The 16,116-nt window shown below is 47.2% G+C and overlaps 1 protein-coding gene across 1 annotated transcript; it reads left to right on the top strand.

Moving 5' to 3' along the window:
* Window positions 1-13,256: 13,256 nt before the first annotated feature.
* On the top strand, window positions 13,257-15,598 carry LOC116982179 (nuclear factor 7, brain-like). The gene is made up of 3 exons (XM_033035487.1): window positions 13,257-13,794; window positions 13,878-13,973; window positions 14,915-15,598. The coding sequence occupies exons 1-3, from the start codon at window positions 13,384-13,386 to the stop codon at window positions 15,290-15,292; spliced, it is 885 nt and encodes a 294-aa protein (XP_032891378.1). The 5' UTR covers window positions 13,257-13,383; the 3' UTR covers window positions 15,293-15,598.
* Window positions 15,599-16,116: the final 518 nt, after the last annotated feature.

Below are 16,116 nucleotides of genomic sequence, written 5' to 3'. Positions count from 1 at the left end.
ATGTATCGAGGTACAATGAAAAGCTTTTGTTGCGTGCACTCCAGTCAGCGGAAAGACAATACACGATTACCATTTCAGTGAATAGATACGTGATAAGACTATAACGTTTAGTGCAAGGTTAAAGTCCGATCAATGATGGACCGAGAGTCAATGGGTAGATAGTATTTCAACACTGCTCTCTGGTTGTGGTAGGATGATAACAGCTGGGAAGGAACAGTCCCTGAATCTGGAGGTGCGCGTTTTCACGTTTTCAACAAGCCAATGAGATATAAAATTCGCCTGAAGGTCAGATTCCGAGGGCGATGGTAGAGGGTTGCTCCTCAGAATGGACACAAGCGGCAGATGGTTTTCCGCAGGGCTCGGTGCTGGGTCAACTGTTGACCATTTTTTTAAATGTAAACGATGTGGATGTGTATGCAGGTGGCATGCTTACAAGGATTCATAGAAAATAGATGCAGGATTAGGCCATTCGGCCCTTAGAGGCAGCACCACCATTCAATGTGATAATGGCTGATCATCCACAACCAATAGTACAACGTTCCAGCCTTCTTCCCATATCCATTGATTCCTCTAGCACTAAGAGCTCAATCTAACTATTTTTGAATGCATCCAGCGAATCGGCCTCCATTGCCTTCTGAGGCAGAGAATTCTACAAATTCACAACTCTGGGTGAAACAGTTTTCCTCATCTCAGTTCTAATGGTTAATCAGTTTGAGACGAGACTAACATTGGGTAAAACAGTGTCCCTAGTATGTCATATAGTGTTAGTGTACGGATGATCGAGAATGGATCGACTGGGCTAATATTAACTGAAATTTAGAAGGATGAGAGGATAACTTATAGAAACATATAAACATTTTACCGGACTGGACAGGTTGGATACAGGAAAAATGTTCCCGATGTTGGGGGAATCCAGAACGAGGGGTCACAGTTCAAGAATAAAGCGTAGGTCATATAGGACTGAGATGAGGGAGAACATTTTTACCTGGAGAGTTGTGAATCTGTGGCATTCTCTGCCACAGAAGGCAGTAGAGGCCAATTCACTGGGTGTATTTAAGAGAGAGTTAGATATAGCGCTTAGTGTTAACGGAATCAAGGGATATGGGGAGAAAGCAGGAACGGGTTACTGATTTTGGATGATCCGCCATGATACAGTGGGCGGCGCGACTCTAGTCAGCAGCGGCCTCTGCAGCCGGTCTGCGTTTTTATTATTTTATGTCTATGTTTTTATGTAGTTTTTGTTATTTTTTGTTGGGGTATGTGTGTGGGGGGGGGGGGGGGGGGGGGGGGGTGGGAGGGAGGGGGTAACTTTTAAATCTCTCCCTGCACGGGAGACCCGACCTTTTCTTTGTCGGGTCTCCGTTGTCGTTGGGGCTGCAACGAGGAGCGGCCTCCAACAGGAAGACCGGGGGCTCTGGTGCCGACTACTCACCTCACCGACGCGGAGCTGGCCGAGTCCAGAGCGGGTGGAGCGGTGGTGGACGCTGCTGCGGCCCGACCTCCGGAGCTTCGGCGGCTGCAACTGCGGGTCTGGCGAACGGCGGCACCGGGAGCCCGCGGGTCCCTGGAGTGAGACCGCTTTTCAGGGCTCCCGCAACGGCGACTTCTCCCGCCCGAGTTGCGGGGTTGAAGATTACCTGAGCGGGGCCTTACATCATCGCCCCGCGCGGCTTGGAATGGCCGCGGGATTCTGCGAGCGCACGCCGGGGGCTCTAACATCAAGAACCCGGTGCGCGACCTTGCATCACCCGGCGTGGCTTTAATGGCCGCGGGACAATCGCCATCGCCAGCCGGGGGCTTTTACTCTGTCTTTGACTCTGACATGGGGGGGAGAGGGGAGTGCAGGGGAGAGATATGTTTAAGTTTTGCCTTCCATCACAGTGAGGAGGACTCACTGTGATGGATGTTTATGTGAACTAATTGGTTCTTTTTTTTGTATGGCTGCAGAAACCAAATTTCGTTTGAACCTCATGTGAGGTTCAAATGATAATAAAAGGTATTGTATTGTATTGTATTGTATTGTATCAAATTAAATGGCCCTCGCTCGAACGGCCGAATAGCCTACTGCTGCACCTATTTTCTATGTTTCTACGTTTCTATGTTTCTATGGAGGCATTTTGGAGAGTGAATCCATTGATCTGGGATGGAGCAATCTTTTCATGAACTGCGCCATGGGCTGATTTAAGGCTAATTTATTGAACTCGGATAAATGTGATGCAAGTTGGTAAGACAGGCCAGGGCAGATTCTACACATTAAAAAGTTACGCCCTGTGTTGTTTTTAGCAGACCAGAGAAACATTGGAATGCAGACACACAGCTGCTTGAAAATTGCACCAGGGATGGGCAGGGTGGTGAAGAGGGCGTTTGACACATTTGCTGGGTCTGAGAGGGAATGAAATGCAGGATTTGATACAACTGTATAAGACACTAGTAAGATGCACATCTTCAGATTCATGGACAGTTTGTTCCCAGCTGTTATCAGGCAACTGAATCATACTTCAACAAACAGAGAGTGGTGATGAACTAATATCTGCATCTTTGGTGACCCTCAGACTGTACTTCATCGGACTTTGCTGGCTTTGTTTTGCACTAAACGTTCTTCCCTTATCATGTATCTATACGCTGGAAATGGCTAGATTTTCTGCTAACTGGATAGCATGCAACAAGAGATGTTCACTGTAGCTCAGTACACGTGACAATAAACTAAACTGAACAAGTGAACTAACTGCATTTATAGTACATCTAAGGAAGCTGGCAAAGGTGAAGCCCATTCTCGAGCGACAGCATTTTGAAACAGTAATCCATGCCTTTATTACATCTAGGCTGGATTACTGTAACGCACTCTATTTTGGAGTTGCACGAACTTCACTGGCTCGTCTCCAGTTGGTTCAAAATGCTGCTGCTCGCCTTTTAACTGGAACTCGAAAGAGGGAGCACATAACGCCAATTCTGGCCTTCCTCCACTGGCTCCCGGTGCACTTTCGAGTTCATTTTCAAATTCTTCTATTTGTTTTTAAATCTCTAACTGGGCTCGCCCCGCCTTGCCTCTCTGAACTGCTCCACTCATACGCTCCTGCCCGGTGCCTCAGGTCAGCTGATCAGCTGCTCCTGGAGGTACCGAGGTCTAAGCGGAAGCTCAGAGGGGATAGAGCCTTTTCTGTTGCTGCTCCAGCACTCTGGAACACCGTGCCGTTGCACATCAGACAGGCCCCCCCACTGTCCATCTTCAAAACCAGTATTAAAACACATTTATATTCCTTGGCTTTTGACACTGCTTGAGACTGTGCTCCTGTTTTTAGTGCTTTTAATGTTTTTAATTTTATTGTTTTACTCTTTCGTTTAATGTTTTTATTGTTATGTAATAATTTCTTGTCCATGATCAGTCATGTACAGCACTTTGTTGCAACTGTGGTTGTTTTTAATGTGCTCTATAAATAAAGTTATTATTATTATATTACCTTCCCCTTCACCTTCATCCAGGGATCACAGCCGTCCTTCCAAATGAGACAGAGGTTCACGGTCATCTCATCTACTGTACCTTGTAGTCATGGTGACACCCGGAGCACATTCGTGTGAAAGTCTAGAGTCGCCGACTCACTTCCCCTCGGTCCGCCAAGGGCTGCCGGATGCCTTCCTCCTTAACTCCTCTTCCCATTCCCACGTTGATCTTTTTGTCCTGGGCCTTCTCCGTTGCCAGAGTGAGGCCATACACAACCTGGAGGAACAGTGCCTCATATTCCCAACAACATCAATAACAGATTTTTTTTTTTATGTGCAGCAGGACTGAAAGGGTCAGGGCAAGTTTTGACCAGAGACTCGGAATGCTAACTCATGTCCTCGCTCCGCAGATCCTGCCTGACAAACTACGGACCCATCCCAAGCTCACTTGACTATCTCAGCTTTGTCCACCCACACAACAGAGGTCTGGGCTCAGGCAAAAAGTTCTGTCAGAGATTTTGCAACCCACTTTGTGGGGAGTTGGGAATGCTGATTACAAGTCTGGATGATTACGGACGTGGGGGGTGGAATGGCAACATTCCTTGAAAGAGGAATGAGGATTATTTACTAACATTGGAATCAGGAAGAGAAGTGTGGCCCGCAGGTTAAGGAGTGAAAGTTATGAGGAGTGATATAGATGCAAACTCAGATTAAGGATAAGTAAGAATTTCATTACTCCGCCCCTGTACACATGACAACTAACAACACATGACTATTTCTCTCTCTTGGGCTGAGGGCGGCGATTAACGTTTCACCTGATGGATTGGGTGAAAGAAGGGAAGAGACAGAGGCAGATAATCAGAGAGGAAAAATGTTAAAAAAGGGTTGGTTCATTGAAATCAAACCCACTTACAATATTGTTGGTCAGTAGATTAATACGACAGATACATTTAATACCTTGTTGTAGTTGGATAATTCGCGCGACCAGTAACATTCATAAGAACCGAATAGAAAGATTGTGTTGATTCGAATTCTGTGCTTGGTGCTTCTAATACTCCAATTGAAATAAACACAAATGGCTTTGGTCACAAAATCACAAAAGCTTGCCTTTAAACTCTGTGAATGTTCCTCTCTGCAAATTGACTCCTGCATTTAAATTGCCATTCCTGGCTGCACTTCAAAGAGAATTCCAGCACTTGGGGGTCTCCTAAATGAGACGCGAGGACATTGTGTAAATGTAAGCGGGTTGTTGTTGTACGCACTCGACCTTGGAGGGAATAATCCATTTCCGATGCGCAAACAGGTGTAGTGGATAGACGAAGTAGCCGATGGCATCCGCGGCCTTGGAATGGACGTTGGTCACGCGTTTTGGAACGGAGACAGAGACGGAGAGAAAACGAAGGGAAGAGTCGGTCTCGAGCAGAGGAAAGTGGGAGCTGGTTGGAATCTGGCAGTGAGGGATGTGAAGCGTTAAACAGGTGAACGAGAGCAGGAAGCAGCACGGATACAGACATGATGTACCTGAGAGAGAGGCGAGGGAGGGGTCTGGCGGCGACTGAAACAAGGAATGATCGACGTGTTCTACAGAGAGACAGACAGAGAGACCGAGCACAACGGGCTCCCACCTGGAACCGGGAATTCTGTTTGAACCCATTCTTCCAAAGATCAGATCCGAAGTAAACGGAATCTGTTGTGTGGAGAGCAAATGCTGCAAACACGCTATGAATGGTTTAAGTCGGCGGACTTTAGGACCCGGGGAAGCTCGGATGCCCAACGCATGACCGGTTCCTCGCTCCCCTCCATTGAGTCTGTCAAAAGCAACCGTTGTCTGCGGAGGGCGCTCAGCCTCGCCAAGGACTGCTCTCACCCCAACCATGGACTTTTACCCTCCTACCATCCGGGAGGCGCTACAGGTCTCTCCGTTGCCGGACCAGCAGGTCCAGGAACAGCTTCTTCCCTGCGGCTGTCACTCTACTCAACCCTGTACCTCGGTGACTATTCACCCCCCCCCCCGGACACTCCTCCCACAGGAAAAACACTATGTCTGTATACATGTAAATAGATTTATTTATTGAAATCATATTCAATGTCGCTCTTCCAGGGAGATGCTAACTGCATTTCGTTGTCTCTGTACTGTACACTGACAATGACAATTAAAGTTGAATCTGAATCTGAATCTGAACCTGAAATGTCCCATCGAGAGGCTGCCTCCAGTCACCGACATTTTCCGACCTATTTCGTTAAGGCTGCAAAAAGGTAATCAGTCCGTTATAAATTGATCATTGTAAACACTTGTCCAAGTGGTATAAAGATTCAGTGAAGAAATTGTCTACCTGCTCTTCCGAGAGATTTCCTCCTGAAATGAATAAAACATAAAGATGGATTATGTAGGATGGAACTGAAAAAGCTGGTTTGAACAGAAGATAGACACAAAAAAGCTGGAGTAACTCAGTGGGACAGGCAGCATCTCTGGAGAGAAGGAATGGTTGACGTTTCGAGTCTGAAGGAGGGTCTCGATCCGAAACGTCACCTATTCCTTCTCCCCGGAGATGCTGCCTGTCCCGCTGAGTTACTCCAGCTTTGTGTGTCTATCTTGTGTCCTGTTCTATATTCTATGTTTAGGAGGCTGGGCCTATGCTTGGGGACGTAAAAGGGGAAACCTATTCACAGCAAGTGTTACTCAAGATAAACAGAAAATGCTGATGTCATTCAGCGGGACAGGCATCATCCCTGGAGAGAAGCGATGGGTGACGTTTCCGATGCCCTTCTTCACACTGGGCATCAGGGGTGAGGGAAATACAGAGCTTCAGCTTGGAAGGGTTCAGAGGAGATTTACGAGGATGTTGCCAGGACTAGAGGGTGTGAGCTATGGGGACAGGTTGAGTAGGCTGGGTCTCTATTCCATGGAGCGTAGGAGAATGAGTGGAGATCATATAGACGTGTACAAAATCATGAGAGGAATAGATCGGGAAGATGCACGGAGTATTTTACCCAGAGTTCGGGGAACGAGGACCAGAGGACACAGGTTCAAGGTGAAGGGGAAAAGATTTAATAGGAATCCGAGAGGTAACCCTTTCACACAGAGGGTGGTGGGTGTACGGAACAAGCAGCCGGATGAGGGAGTTGAAGCTGGGACTATCCCTTCGTTTAAGAAACAGTTGGACATGTACATGGATAGGACAGGTTTGGAGGGTTATGTACCAAGCGCAGGCAAGTGGGACTAGGGTAGCTGGGACATTGTTGGCCGGTGTGGGCGAGGTGGGCTGAAGCCCCCGTTTCCACGCTATCACTCTATGGCTCTATCAAGGAACATGTTGTATAGACCATTGTTCGTTGGGAGAAGGTGAGAACAAAGCAAACATGGAAACAATGTAATCAGAAGGACAGTCAATAGACAATAGGTGCAGGAGTAGGCCATTCGGCCCTTTCAAAGCACCGCCATTCAATGTGACCATGGCTGATCATCCCCAATCAGAACCCAGTTCCTGCCTTCCCCCCATATCCCCTGACTCCGCTATCTTTAAGAACCCTATCTAGCTCTCTCTTGAAAGCATCCAGAGAACGGGCAGAGAATTCCACAGACTCACAACTCTCTGTGTAAAAAGGTCTTTCCTCATCTCCGTTCTAAATGGCTTACCCCTTATTCTTAAACGGTGGCCCATGGTTCTGGATTCCCCCAACATCGGGAACATGTTTCCTGCCTCTAGCGTGTCCAAACCCTTGATAATCATGCTACCCTCTCATCCTTCTAAATTCCAGAGTGTACAAGCTCAGCCACTCCATTCTCTCAGCATATGACAGTCCAGCCATCCCGGAAATTAACCTTGTAAACCTACGCTGCACTCCCTCAATAGCAAGAATGTGCTTCCTCCAATTAGGGGACCAAAACTGCACACAATACTCCAGGTGTGGTCTCACTAGGGCCCTGTACAACTACAGAAGAACCTCTTTGCTCCTATACTCAAACCGGTTGGAGAACTGGGAAGGGTGGGGAATGGAGGGAGAGGGAAAGCATGGGCCACCAACAGGAAGCGGAACTGTAACCTAAATTACAACAAAAACATATCAGAGCTTATTGAATTTGAACAATAAACCTTAATTATGTAACGGGCCTAGTAATACAGTGATGCATCGTGGAAACAGACCCTCCGGCCCACCTTTCCCACACCAGCCATCATGTCCCATGCTTTGCTAGTCCCACCTGCCTGCGTAGGGTCCATATCCCTCCAAACCTGAACTATCCATTTACCTGTCTAACTGTATCTTAAATGTTGTGGTAGTCCCAGCCTCAACCACACCCTCTAGATGTTTGTTCCATAAACCCTCCACCCTCTGTGTGGAAAAGTTACCCCTCAGGTTCCTCTGGTCCTTGATTCCCCTACTCTGGGCAAGACACTCTGTGCATCTACCCAATCTATTCCACTCATGAGTCTGTACACCTCTATAAGATCTCCCCTCATCCTGCTGCTCTCCAATAAAGAGAGGTCCAGCCTTCTCAACCTCTCCCGATATCTCACACCCTCTAGTCCCAGCAACATCCACGTAAATCTCCAGGAAGATGTTAAAAGTGGCCTAATGTCAAGAAGATAGGTTCAAAATCTAAATAAACTCTTCATCAGGACAGAATTAAAAAATAGTTGGAGTTCAGAAAGGAACTCAGATGGTAAAGATTTAATAGGAACCTAAGGGGCAACCTTTTCTTAGAAAGGATGGTGGGTCAACGGAACAATAGACAATAGATGCAGGAGTAGGCCATTCGGCCCTTCGAGTCAGCACAGCCATTCAATGTGATCATAGCTAATCATCCACAATCAGTACCCCCTTCCTGCCTTCTCCCCATATCCCCTGACTCCGCTATATTTGAGCCCTATCTAGCTCTCTCGTGAAAGTATCCAGAGAACCGGCCTCCACCGCCGTCTGAGGCAGAGAATTCCACCGACCCATAACTCTCTGTGCGAAAAAGTGTTTCCTCATCTCCGTTCTAAATGGCTTAACCATTAATCTTAAACTGTGGCCCCTGGTTCTGGATTCCCAGGAACATGTTTCCTGCCTCTAGCGTGTCCAAACCCTTAATAATCTTAGGTACACAAAAATGCTGGAGAAACTCAGCGGGTGCAGCAGCATCTATGGAGCGAAGGAAATAGGTGACGTTTCGGGCCGAAACCCTTCTTATATGTTTCCATAAGATCTCCTTTCATTCTTCTAAACTCCAGAGAATACAAGCCCAGCCAGCATCAGAGAGTATGGATGGGTTACGTTTCGTGTCGAGATCCCCCATTCCTTCTCTCCAGAGATGCTGCCTGGCCCGGTGTGTTACTCCAGCATTTTGTGTCTATCTTCGGTTTAAACCAGCATCTGCAGTTCCTTCTTGCACCGCGATCATCCATACACTAGTTCTACCCTGAGTGTATTATACATACTCTGTATAATACACTCATATTGCCATATCTGAGTTACTGTGTGGAGATATGGGGTAACACCTACAAAACCAACCTACAGCCGTTATGCACATTACAAAAAAGAGCAATAAGAATGATCAATAACGTTGGATATCTTGAACAGACCAATTTGAACATAACGACACTCGTTATACCTGGGCAAGATGGCGCCTGCCTGCGGCGACTTTTGCGGAGCTCCGGAAAATAAAAGGCTCAACTACAACAACTTACCTGGATCAGAAAAACGGCAGAAATCGGTGCCGTTTTGGACAAGCTGCTTGAGCACCTCAAGGCTCTCGCAATTTCGCGACCTCCTGCAGCTGTGGGAACCCCGGTCTTTAAATTTTCCCACGCTGGCTGTGGAACTCCCGACCCGACTGAGGATCACAGGTACGGTACATGGAGACCCCGGGATGTCCCCCAGAGCCGACGGGCTGGATCTTCCAGGAACAACGGAGCTGCAGCTGCCGACTTTGAGGGAACGGAGCTGCAGCTGCCGTCTGTTAGGGAATCCCCGTTCCAGCGCAGGTCCGCAGAAACAGCAGGTACAGCAAGTACAGTACCTGGAAACAAGGGGGAAGCCCCCATTGTGTCTGGAAACGTGGCCGACGGGCAGGACTCCCGGTCAGAATGAAGCGTATGGGACTTTGGCCCCCTCTCCCTACTATCCTACTGGCCAATGTACAGTCCCTTGAAAACAAAGTGGAGGACTTAAGGGCAAGACTGCTTTAACAAAGGGAGCTGAGGGAATGCTCTGTGTTCTGTTTCACAGAGACATGGCTCACCCCCAGCTCCCCAGACTCAGCGGTCCAGCCTGGAGGGTTCTCCATCCACCGTATGGACCGTACACTGGCATCTGGAAAAGGGAGAGGAGGGGGTGTCTGCCTCATGGTCAACTCTGCGTGGTGTTCCGACGTGGCAGTCCTGTCCAACTCATGCTCTCCACACCTCGAACATCTGCCGGTGAAGTGCCGTCCGTTCTACCTCCCAAGGGAATTCACCTCCGTTATCCTGACTGCGCTCTACATCCCACCCCAGGCAGACGTCCGTCTGGTACTGGAGGAGCTGCACGCCGTGGTCAACAAACACCAGACGTCTTACCCCGAGGCATTTACCACCATTGCTGGGGACTTCAATAAGGCAAACCTAAAGAAATCACTCCCCAACTTCCACCAACATGTCTCCTGCTGCACCAGAGGACCTAACACCCTCGACCACTGCTACACCACCATCAAGAATGCCTATCGTTCTATCCCTCGCCCTCACTTCGGTAAATCCGACCATACCGCGGTGCTGCTTCTTCCTGCCTACAGGCAGCAATTGAAGAGCGCACCCCCTGAAGTGAGGACAGTACAGAGCTACACACGAGGGACATTATAGAGGGCAAATAACCTACAAACCTCTACGACTTTAGAATGTATGCGGAAACCGAAGCTCCCGGAGAAAACCCACGCGGCCACATTGAGAATGTATCAACTCCGTACAGACAACAGCCGCAGTCAGCATCGCACCCGCCTGTCTGGCGCTGTGAGGCGGGAACTCTACCGCTACGGCGCCGTGTCACCTAATTGGAATAGCACTTTTTAGGAAGGAACTGCAGATGCTGGTTTAAACCGAAGATAGACACAAAATGCTGCAGTAACTCAGAGGGACAGGCAGCAATTCTGGAGAGTGAGAATGGGTGACATTTCGGGTCGAGGTCTCTGAAGAAGGGTCTCGGCCCGAAACTTCATCCATTCCCTCTCTCCGGAGATGCTGCCTGTCCCGCTGAGTTACTCCAGCATTTTGTGTCTACCTTTGGACTGGAACTTTGTTTTTCTTGACGCATTAGGGCCTCCGCCATTCCAACTGAGGCATGTGATGAAATTCCGTTCATTGTGGTGCTGGTTCCCATCACCAGAGTGATGTCGAGTTGTCTGAAGAATTGTGCAGTTTCACGGCGCAGGGTCGCCACCTGCTGCTGGAAACCGGTACCGTATTAATAACCCTATTAATTAATTATTAAAGGTACACAAAAAAACTGGATAAACTCAGCGGGTGCAGCAGCATCTATGGAGTGAAGGGAATAGGCAACGTTTCAGGCCGAAACCCTTCTTCAGACAGTTTCGGCCCGAAACGTTGCATATTTCTTTCATTCCATAGATGCTGCTTCACCCGCTGAGTTTCTTCAGCTTTTTTGTGTACCTTCGATTTTCCAGCATCTGCAGTTCCTTCTTAAACAATTAATTATTAAATATCCTTAATCTATTAAAGATGAATAGTTAATGGGCCCAGATCACTGGAGCGGGTAAACTGCTTCTGTAATTCCTTAATCTGTTTAAATTAATTCCTTATTAAGGATTTTTCCTCATTAAAGGATTAATTTAAATAGATGCGCATTACCGGTGTGATGGGTTTGGGTGTCGGGGCAGGACCAGTATGTATTACGCACCCTCATTGGCCTCTGAATGGTTTTCACGGCCATTTCAAAGGACATTTGAACTTCAGTCATGTGGAACTGTATCTTAAACAATAATTTAGGAGCGTTAAGGTCATCGATCCTCAAACTAGTTTTTTAAAAAGAATTTGAGATGATTAACTGTATTTAGTGCAGTTTAGTTTAGAGATACAGCGCGGAAACAGGCCCTTCAGCCCACCGGGTCCGCGCCGACCAGCGATCCCCGCACACTAACACTATCTTACACACACTAGGGACAATTTACATTTATACCAAAGCCAAGTAACCTGCAAACTTGCGCGTCTTTGGAGTGTGGCAGGAAACCGAAGATCTGGGAGAAACTCCACGCGGTCACCGTGAGAACGTACAAACTCCGTACAGACAGCACCCGGCTCTCTAGCGCTATAAGCGCCGTAAGGCAGCACTTATACCGCTGTTCTTTTTAAAAGCTGCAACTACCACCATTTATTAACTATTAATAAAGACATTTGCATGATAGAAGGATTTAATTTAAATCATTCATTAAAGGTGCAGTGGAGACACTGGAATTTGCGTCTCTGGATGTGACTCTGGATTCCTCGTTCAGTAACGTAATCTCTGCCTCGCCACCGCACCTGATGTTGCCACAGATAGCCCCTGACCCGCTACGTTCGTCCAGCAGTTTGCATCTGCAGTCCCGTGTGTCTCAACTCGCAGCCGTCTCTCATTGAATACCAATTCTGCCCACCGCCGCCCTAATTTCCCTGTTCCTTATCCTCTCACGCTTACCCTACACCTACTCTCACATTCCCCCCTCCCCTCCTCATCACCCGCACCTATTTCGGAGCACCCGGAATGTCGATGGTGATAGAGTCACTGGATGTGAAAGTGGATAAGAAGAACTTGGCAACGATGCAGAGGAGGTTTACCAGAATTATGATTTCATTGAGAGAATGGAGAGGTCAGACCGACTATGGAAAGTTTTCTCCGGATCGCCGGAGGTTGAGGGGAGACTTGATGGAAGTCTATCGAATTATGAGAGGGGTGGGCAGGTTACACAATCAGAACCTTTTACCGAGAGGGAAATATTTAATAGTAGAGAGCATAGCTATAGGATGAGAGGGACAAAGTTTAAAGGAGATGTGTGAGGCAGGTTTTCTACCCCAATGATGGTGAGTTTCTGGAACGCGTTGCCAGGGATGGTGGTGGAGGCTGATACGAGACAGGCGGTGAAGAGATTTTTGGACAGGCACGTGTATGCAGGTAATTGAAGGATATAGATTATGTTCAAGAAGGTAAGAGTTGGTCTTGGCATCATATTCGGCACAGACACTGTGGGCCGAAGGGCTGCTCCTATGCGGACTGTTCTTTGTTCCATACGGATTGTGTCGTCGCATTGTGGATATTCCGGGATATAACCTGATACTCGAAGAAACCTCCACATCAGCGCTGTAGAATGTATCCTGACTGTTCGCATCATGTACGGCATTTCCAACGCACACGAGTTGCACTACCGCCTGCACTGCCATGGGTGTGTTTATTTTTAATTGTGTTTTGCATTAATGCCTTGTCTTTGGAGCAGTTTTTAATTTTGTTTTTACTAACTTGCAGAATGTATGTGTAATGTGGTTGTAATTTGCGTTTAATTAATATTTTGTGTAGCACTGAGTATTTGTGCGTGTGATGCAGCTGAAACGGTGATGAGTTGTTCATCGCAGCTGTTCATCGCAGTACTTGTACAGATGACAATAAATCCGACGACTTCACTCTAAGTTTATATTTAACCATCGTTTTACATCCCAGTTCGTTTCCTTTTAGACCATGACATTTTCTATCCTGCTCTAAACTGTCCCATAACATTCCCTGCGTTTACATTTATATACCGGTCTGTTTAACATCTCATTAACCCCTCCATGGGTATTTGAGGTCAGGACACGATCACCTAGAACACGTTCACCCTGAAAACCTACAGCCAATGTGCTGGAGACGGCAGCGTACGCGGTGGACACTCGCGGTACAGAGGGATCACAAGGGATCAGCAGCTCCCAATCAGTGAAAGCAGTTTCAAACCCGGAAGTGGCAGGAGTTAAAATGGCTTCTAAACAGCAGGTCGAGAGTTTAACAGAGGAGACACTTTGTCCCATCTGCCTGGATTTCTTCACCGACCCGGTTATCCTGGAGTGTGGGCACAACTTCTGCCGCTCCTGTATCACACAGAGTTGGGACAGGGAGGAGAGAAACTCCTGCCCGGAATGTAGAGACGAGTTTACAGACCGCACCCTCAGGGTTAATCGGGCCTTGGCGAGACTGTCTGAGAAAGCTCGAACACTGAGCCTGAATACGGAAGTGGAGGAAAGTAAACATCACTGCGACAAACATCAGGAAGAACTGAAGCTGTTTTGTGAAACGGACAAGAAACTGATCTGTGTGATTTGTGCAGCTGGGCGGGAACACAAGTCTCACAGCTTCATGCCGGTCGATGAAGCTGTTGAAACCTACAAGGTAAAAGCAAACCGACTATGATCACTTGCTTGAACGTATAGTTGAATGTTTATTGTCTAACCCCCTTTCTCTCTGATTCCCAGGATCAGGTTAAATCATCCATACAATCACTGACAGAAAATAAATCAGCCATCCAGGAAATGGAAGCGCAACAGAAGCAGAAGATTTCCCAAGTCCGGGTGAGACCTTGTTGTGTGACATTTCTGTTCGTGTGTAGTTTTGTATTTTGGTTAATGCACTACAGCGTAGCGTGGCAGCAGTTAGTTCCCCTGTTTCGCTGCTTAGTTGAATTCGGTTCGCCCCTGACTTCTGGTATTGTCGATGTGACGCTTCCATGTCCCCTTCCCCCCGCTCTATACCCCTCCCCTAGTACAACGATCGAGGAAGAACTAAGGGAGGGGACTTGAACTTTATTTCGCCTTCCATCACAGTGAGGAATGTGTAGGAGTCACTGTGGTGGATGTTCATGTTAAAATGTGTTTTTGAGTGACCTGTTGCTTTTAATTGTATGACAGACCTGGCCAATGAAATTCTTGATATGTTGCAAAACATACTTGGCAGATAAAGTGTGATTCTGATTCTGATAATTTTTTTAATTCTCTGCATGGGGGGAGGGGAGGCGTTGCCTTGTTTTACCGCCACCAGGAGCGCTGCCCCCTGGACCCCCATCTCTCTTCCTCTTTTTTCAGTTTCTTCCTGTCTCATGCCTGATCACAGGATATGGGGAGAAAGCAGGAACGGGATACTGATTCTAGATGATCAGTCATTATCATATTGAATGGCGGTGCTGGCTCAAAGGGCTGAATGGCCTACTCCTGCACCTATTGTCTATGTTTCTATGTTCTCCCCGTGACCAGGGCGGTTTCCGCCCACATCTCCCAGACATGTTGGTTTAATTGGTTGCTGTAATGAAGCTGCTGAAGGCGGGTGATCTGTGAGTCGGTGGGAGTTAATGTGGACGTGAGGGCCATTGTGTTTCAGGGAAATGCGAGGAAATGAGATTAATGGGATTATTCTAAGGAACAGCATAGATATCAACGTGCCAAATGATCACCTTCTACTTAACAACCAAATAGAATACAGAAATATATTAGATCAATCTTCACCTTTCATTTGACAGGAGCAGTCACAAAGCCTCAAGTCTCACGTCACATCTCAGTTTGTTGAACTGCACCAGATTCTCGTGAAGAAAGAGCAGCGCATTCTCGGAGAGATCAAGGAGGATGAAGAGAAGATTCTAAGTCAAATGGAGAAAAACCTTCAAGACATTCAAGAGAATTTAAACTCTATTGAGGAGGAACTCTCAAATCTGCAGGGGCGAATGGAACAAACAGACGTCGTGTTATTTCTGAAGGTCAGGGGTTATGTTTCAATCTTGTTCAATGAAACTGCAGTCACAACATTGGCAGCGATATATTTGCGAAAACTTTTATCAATTCCTATATTTTTCCAACATCCCTCATACAAACACGCTCTGCTATCTCATAATTCATACTAGATGAATTAGAACATTCAGCCCATTAAGTCTACTCTGCCATTCAATCATGGCTAATCTTGCTCACATTTTCAACTCCATTCCCCTGCCTTCTCCCCAGTGCCTGAGGGTCTGCATCCCAGGGTACATAAGGAAGTAGCTCTAGAAATTGTGGGTGTGTTGGTGATAATTTTCCAATGTTCTATAGTTTCAGGATCAGTTGCTGTGGATAGGGGGGGAGCTCATGTTATCCCACTTTTTAAGAAAGGAGGGACAGAGAAAACAGGGAATTATAGACCAGTTAGCCTGACATCAGGTGGGAAAGATGCTGGAGTCAATTATAAAAGATGAAATAGAGGCACATTTGGATGGCAGTAACAGGATCGGTCCGAGTCCGCACGGATTTACGAAGGGGAAATCATGCTTGACTAACCTTCTGGAATTGTAGTGTACCTGCACTTTCAGAAAGCCTTTAATGTCCCACATGGGAGATTAGTGGGCAAAATGAGAGCACATGATATTGGGAGTAGTTGTGCTGACATGGAGGGCGAATGAGTGGGAATTAACGGGCACATGAAATGGAATATGGAACAAGGAATTGGATTGTGGGAATAGAAAGGAAGGTAATGCAGATTACTTTCACAACAATCCAGTAGCTTTCAGTCAGCCCTTGAATTGCCAGGATAATGAAAGCTACGGATTAAATGCAAGCAAATGGGAGCGGTGTAGGTAGGCACAGTGGCAAGCAGGGGCATTGTTGGCCGAAGGGCCTTTGTCTACACTCCATATCTTGAGATTGGGTTGCCTATGCGACGTTCCGTTTCATGAAGATATGCAGGAGAATGACA

The sequence above is a fragment of the Amblyraja radiata genome, chromosome 16, assembly GCF_010909765.2.
Source record: "Amblyraja radiata isolate CabotCenter1 chromosome 16, sAmbRad1.1.pri, whole genome shotgun sequence".
Classification (NCBI taxonomy): domain Eukaryota; kingdom Metazoa; phylum Chordata; class Chondrichthyes; order Rajiformes; family Rajidae; genus Amblyraja; species Amblyraja radiata.
This window is presented reverse-complemented; position numbering and strand designations above follow the sequence as displayed.

Bases quoted from the DNA above. Each gene is read 5' to 3' on its own strand.
- LOC116982179 (XM_033035487.1), top strand. From the start codon at position 13,384: ATGGCTTCTAAACAGCAGGTCGAGAGTTTAACAGAGGAGACACTTTGT. The intron at 13,795-13,877 runs GTAAAAGCAAAC...TCTGATTCCCAG, and splicing joins AAGCTGTTGAAACCTACAAG to GATCAGGTTAAATCATCCAT. The intron at 13,974-14,914 runs GTGAGACCTTGT...TTCATTTGACAG, and splicing joins AGAAGATTTCCCAAGTCCGG to GAGCAGTCACAAAGCCTCAA.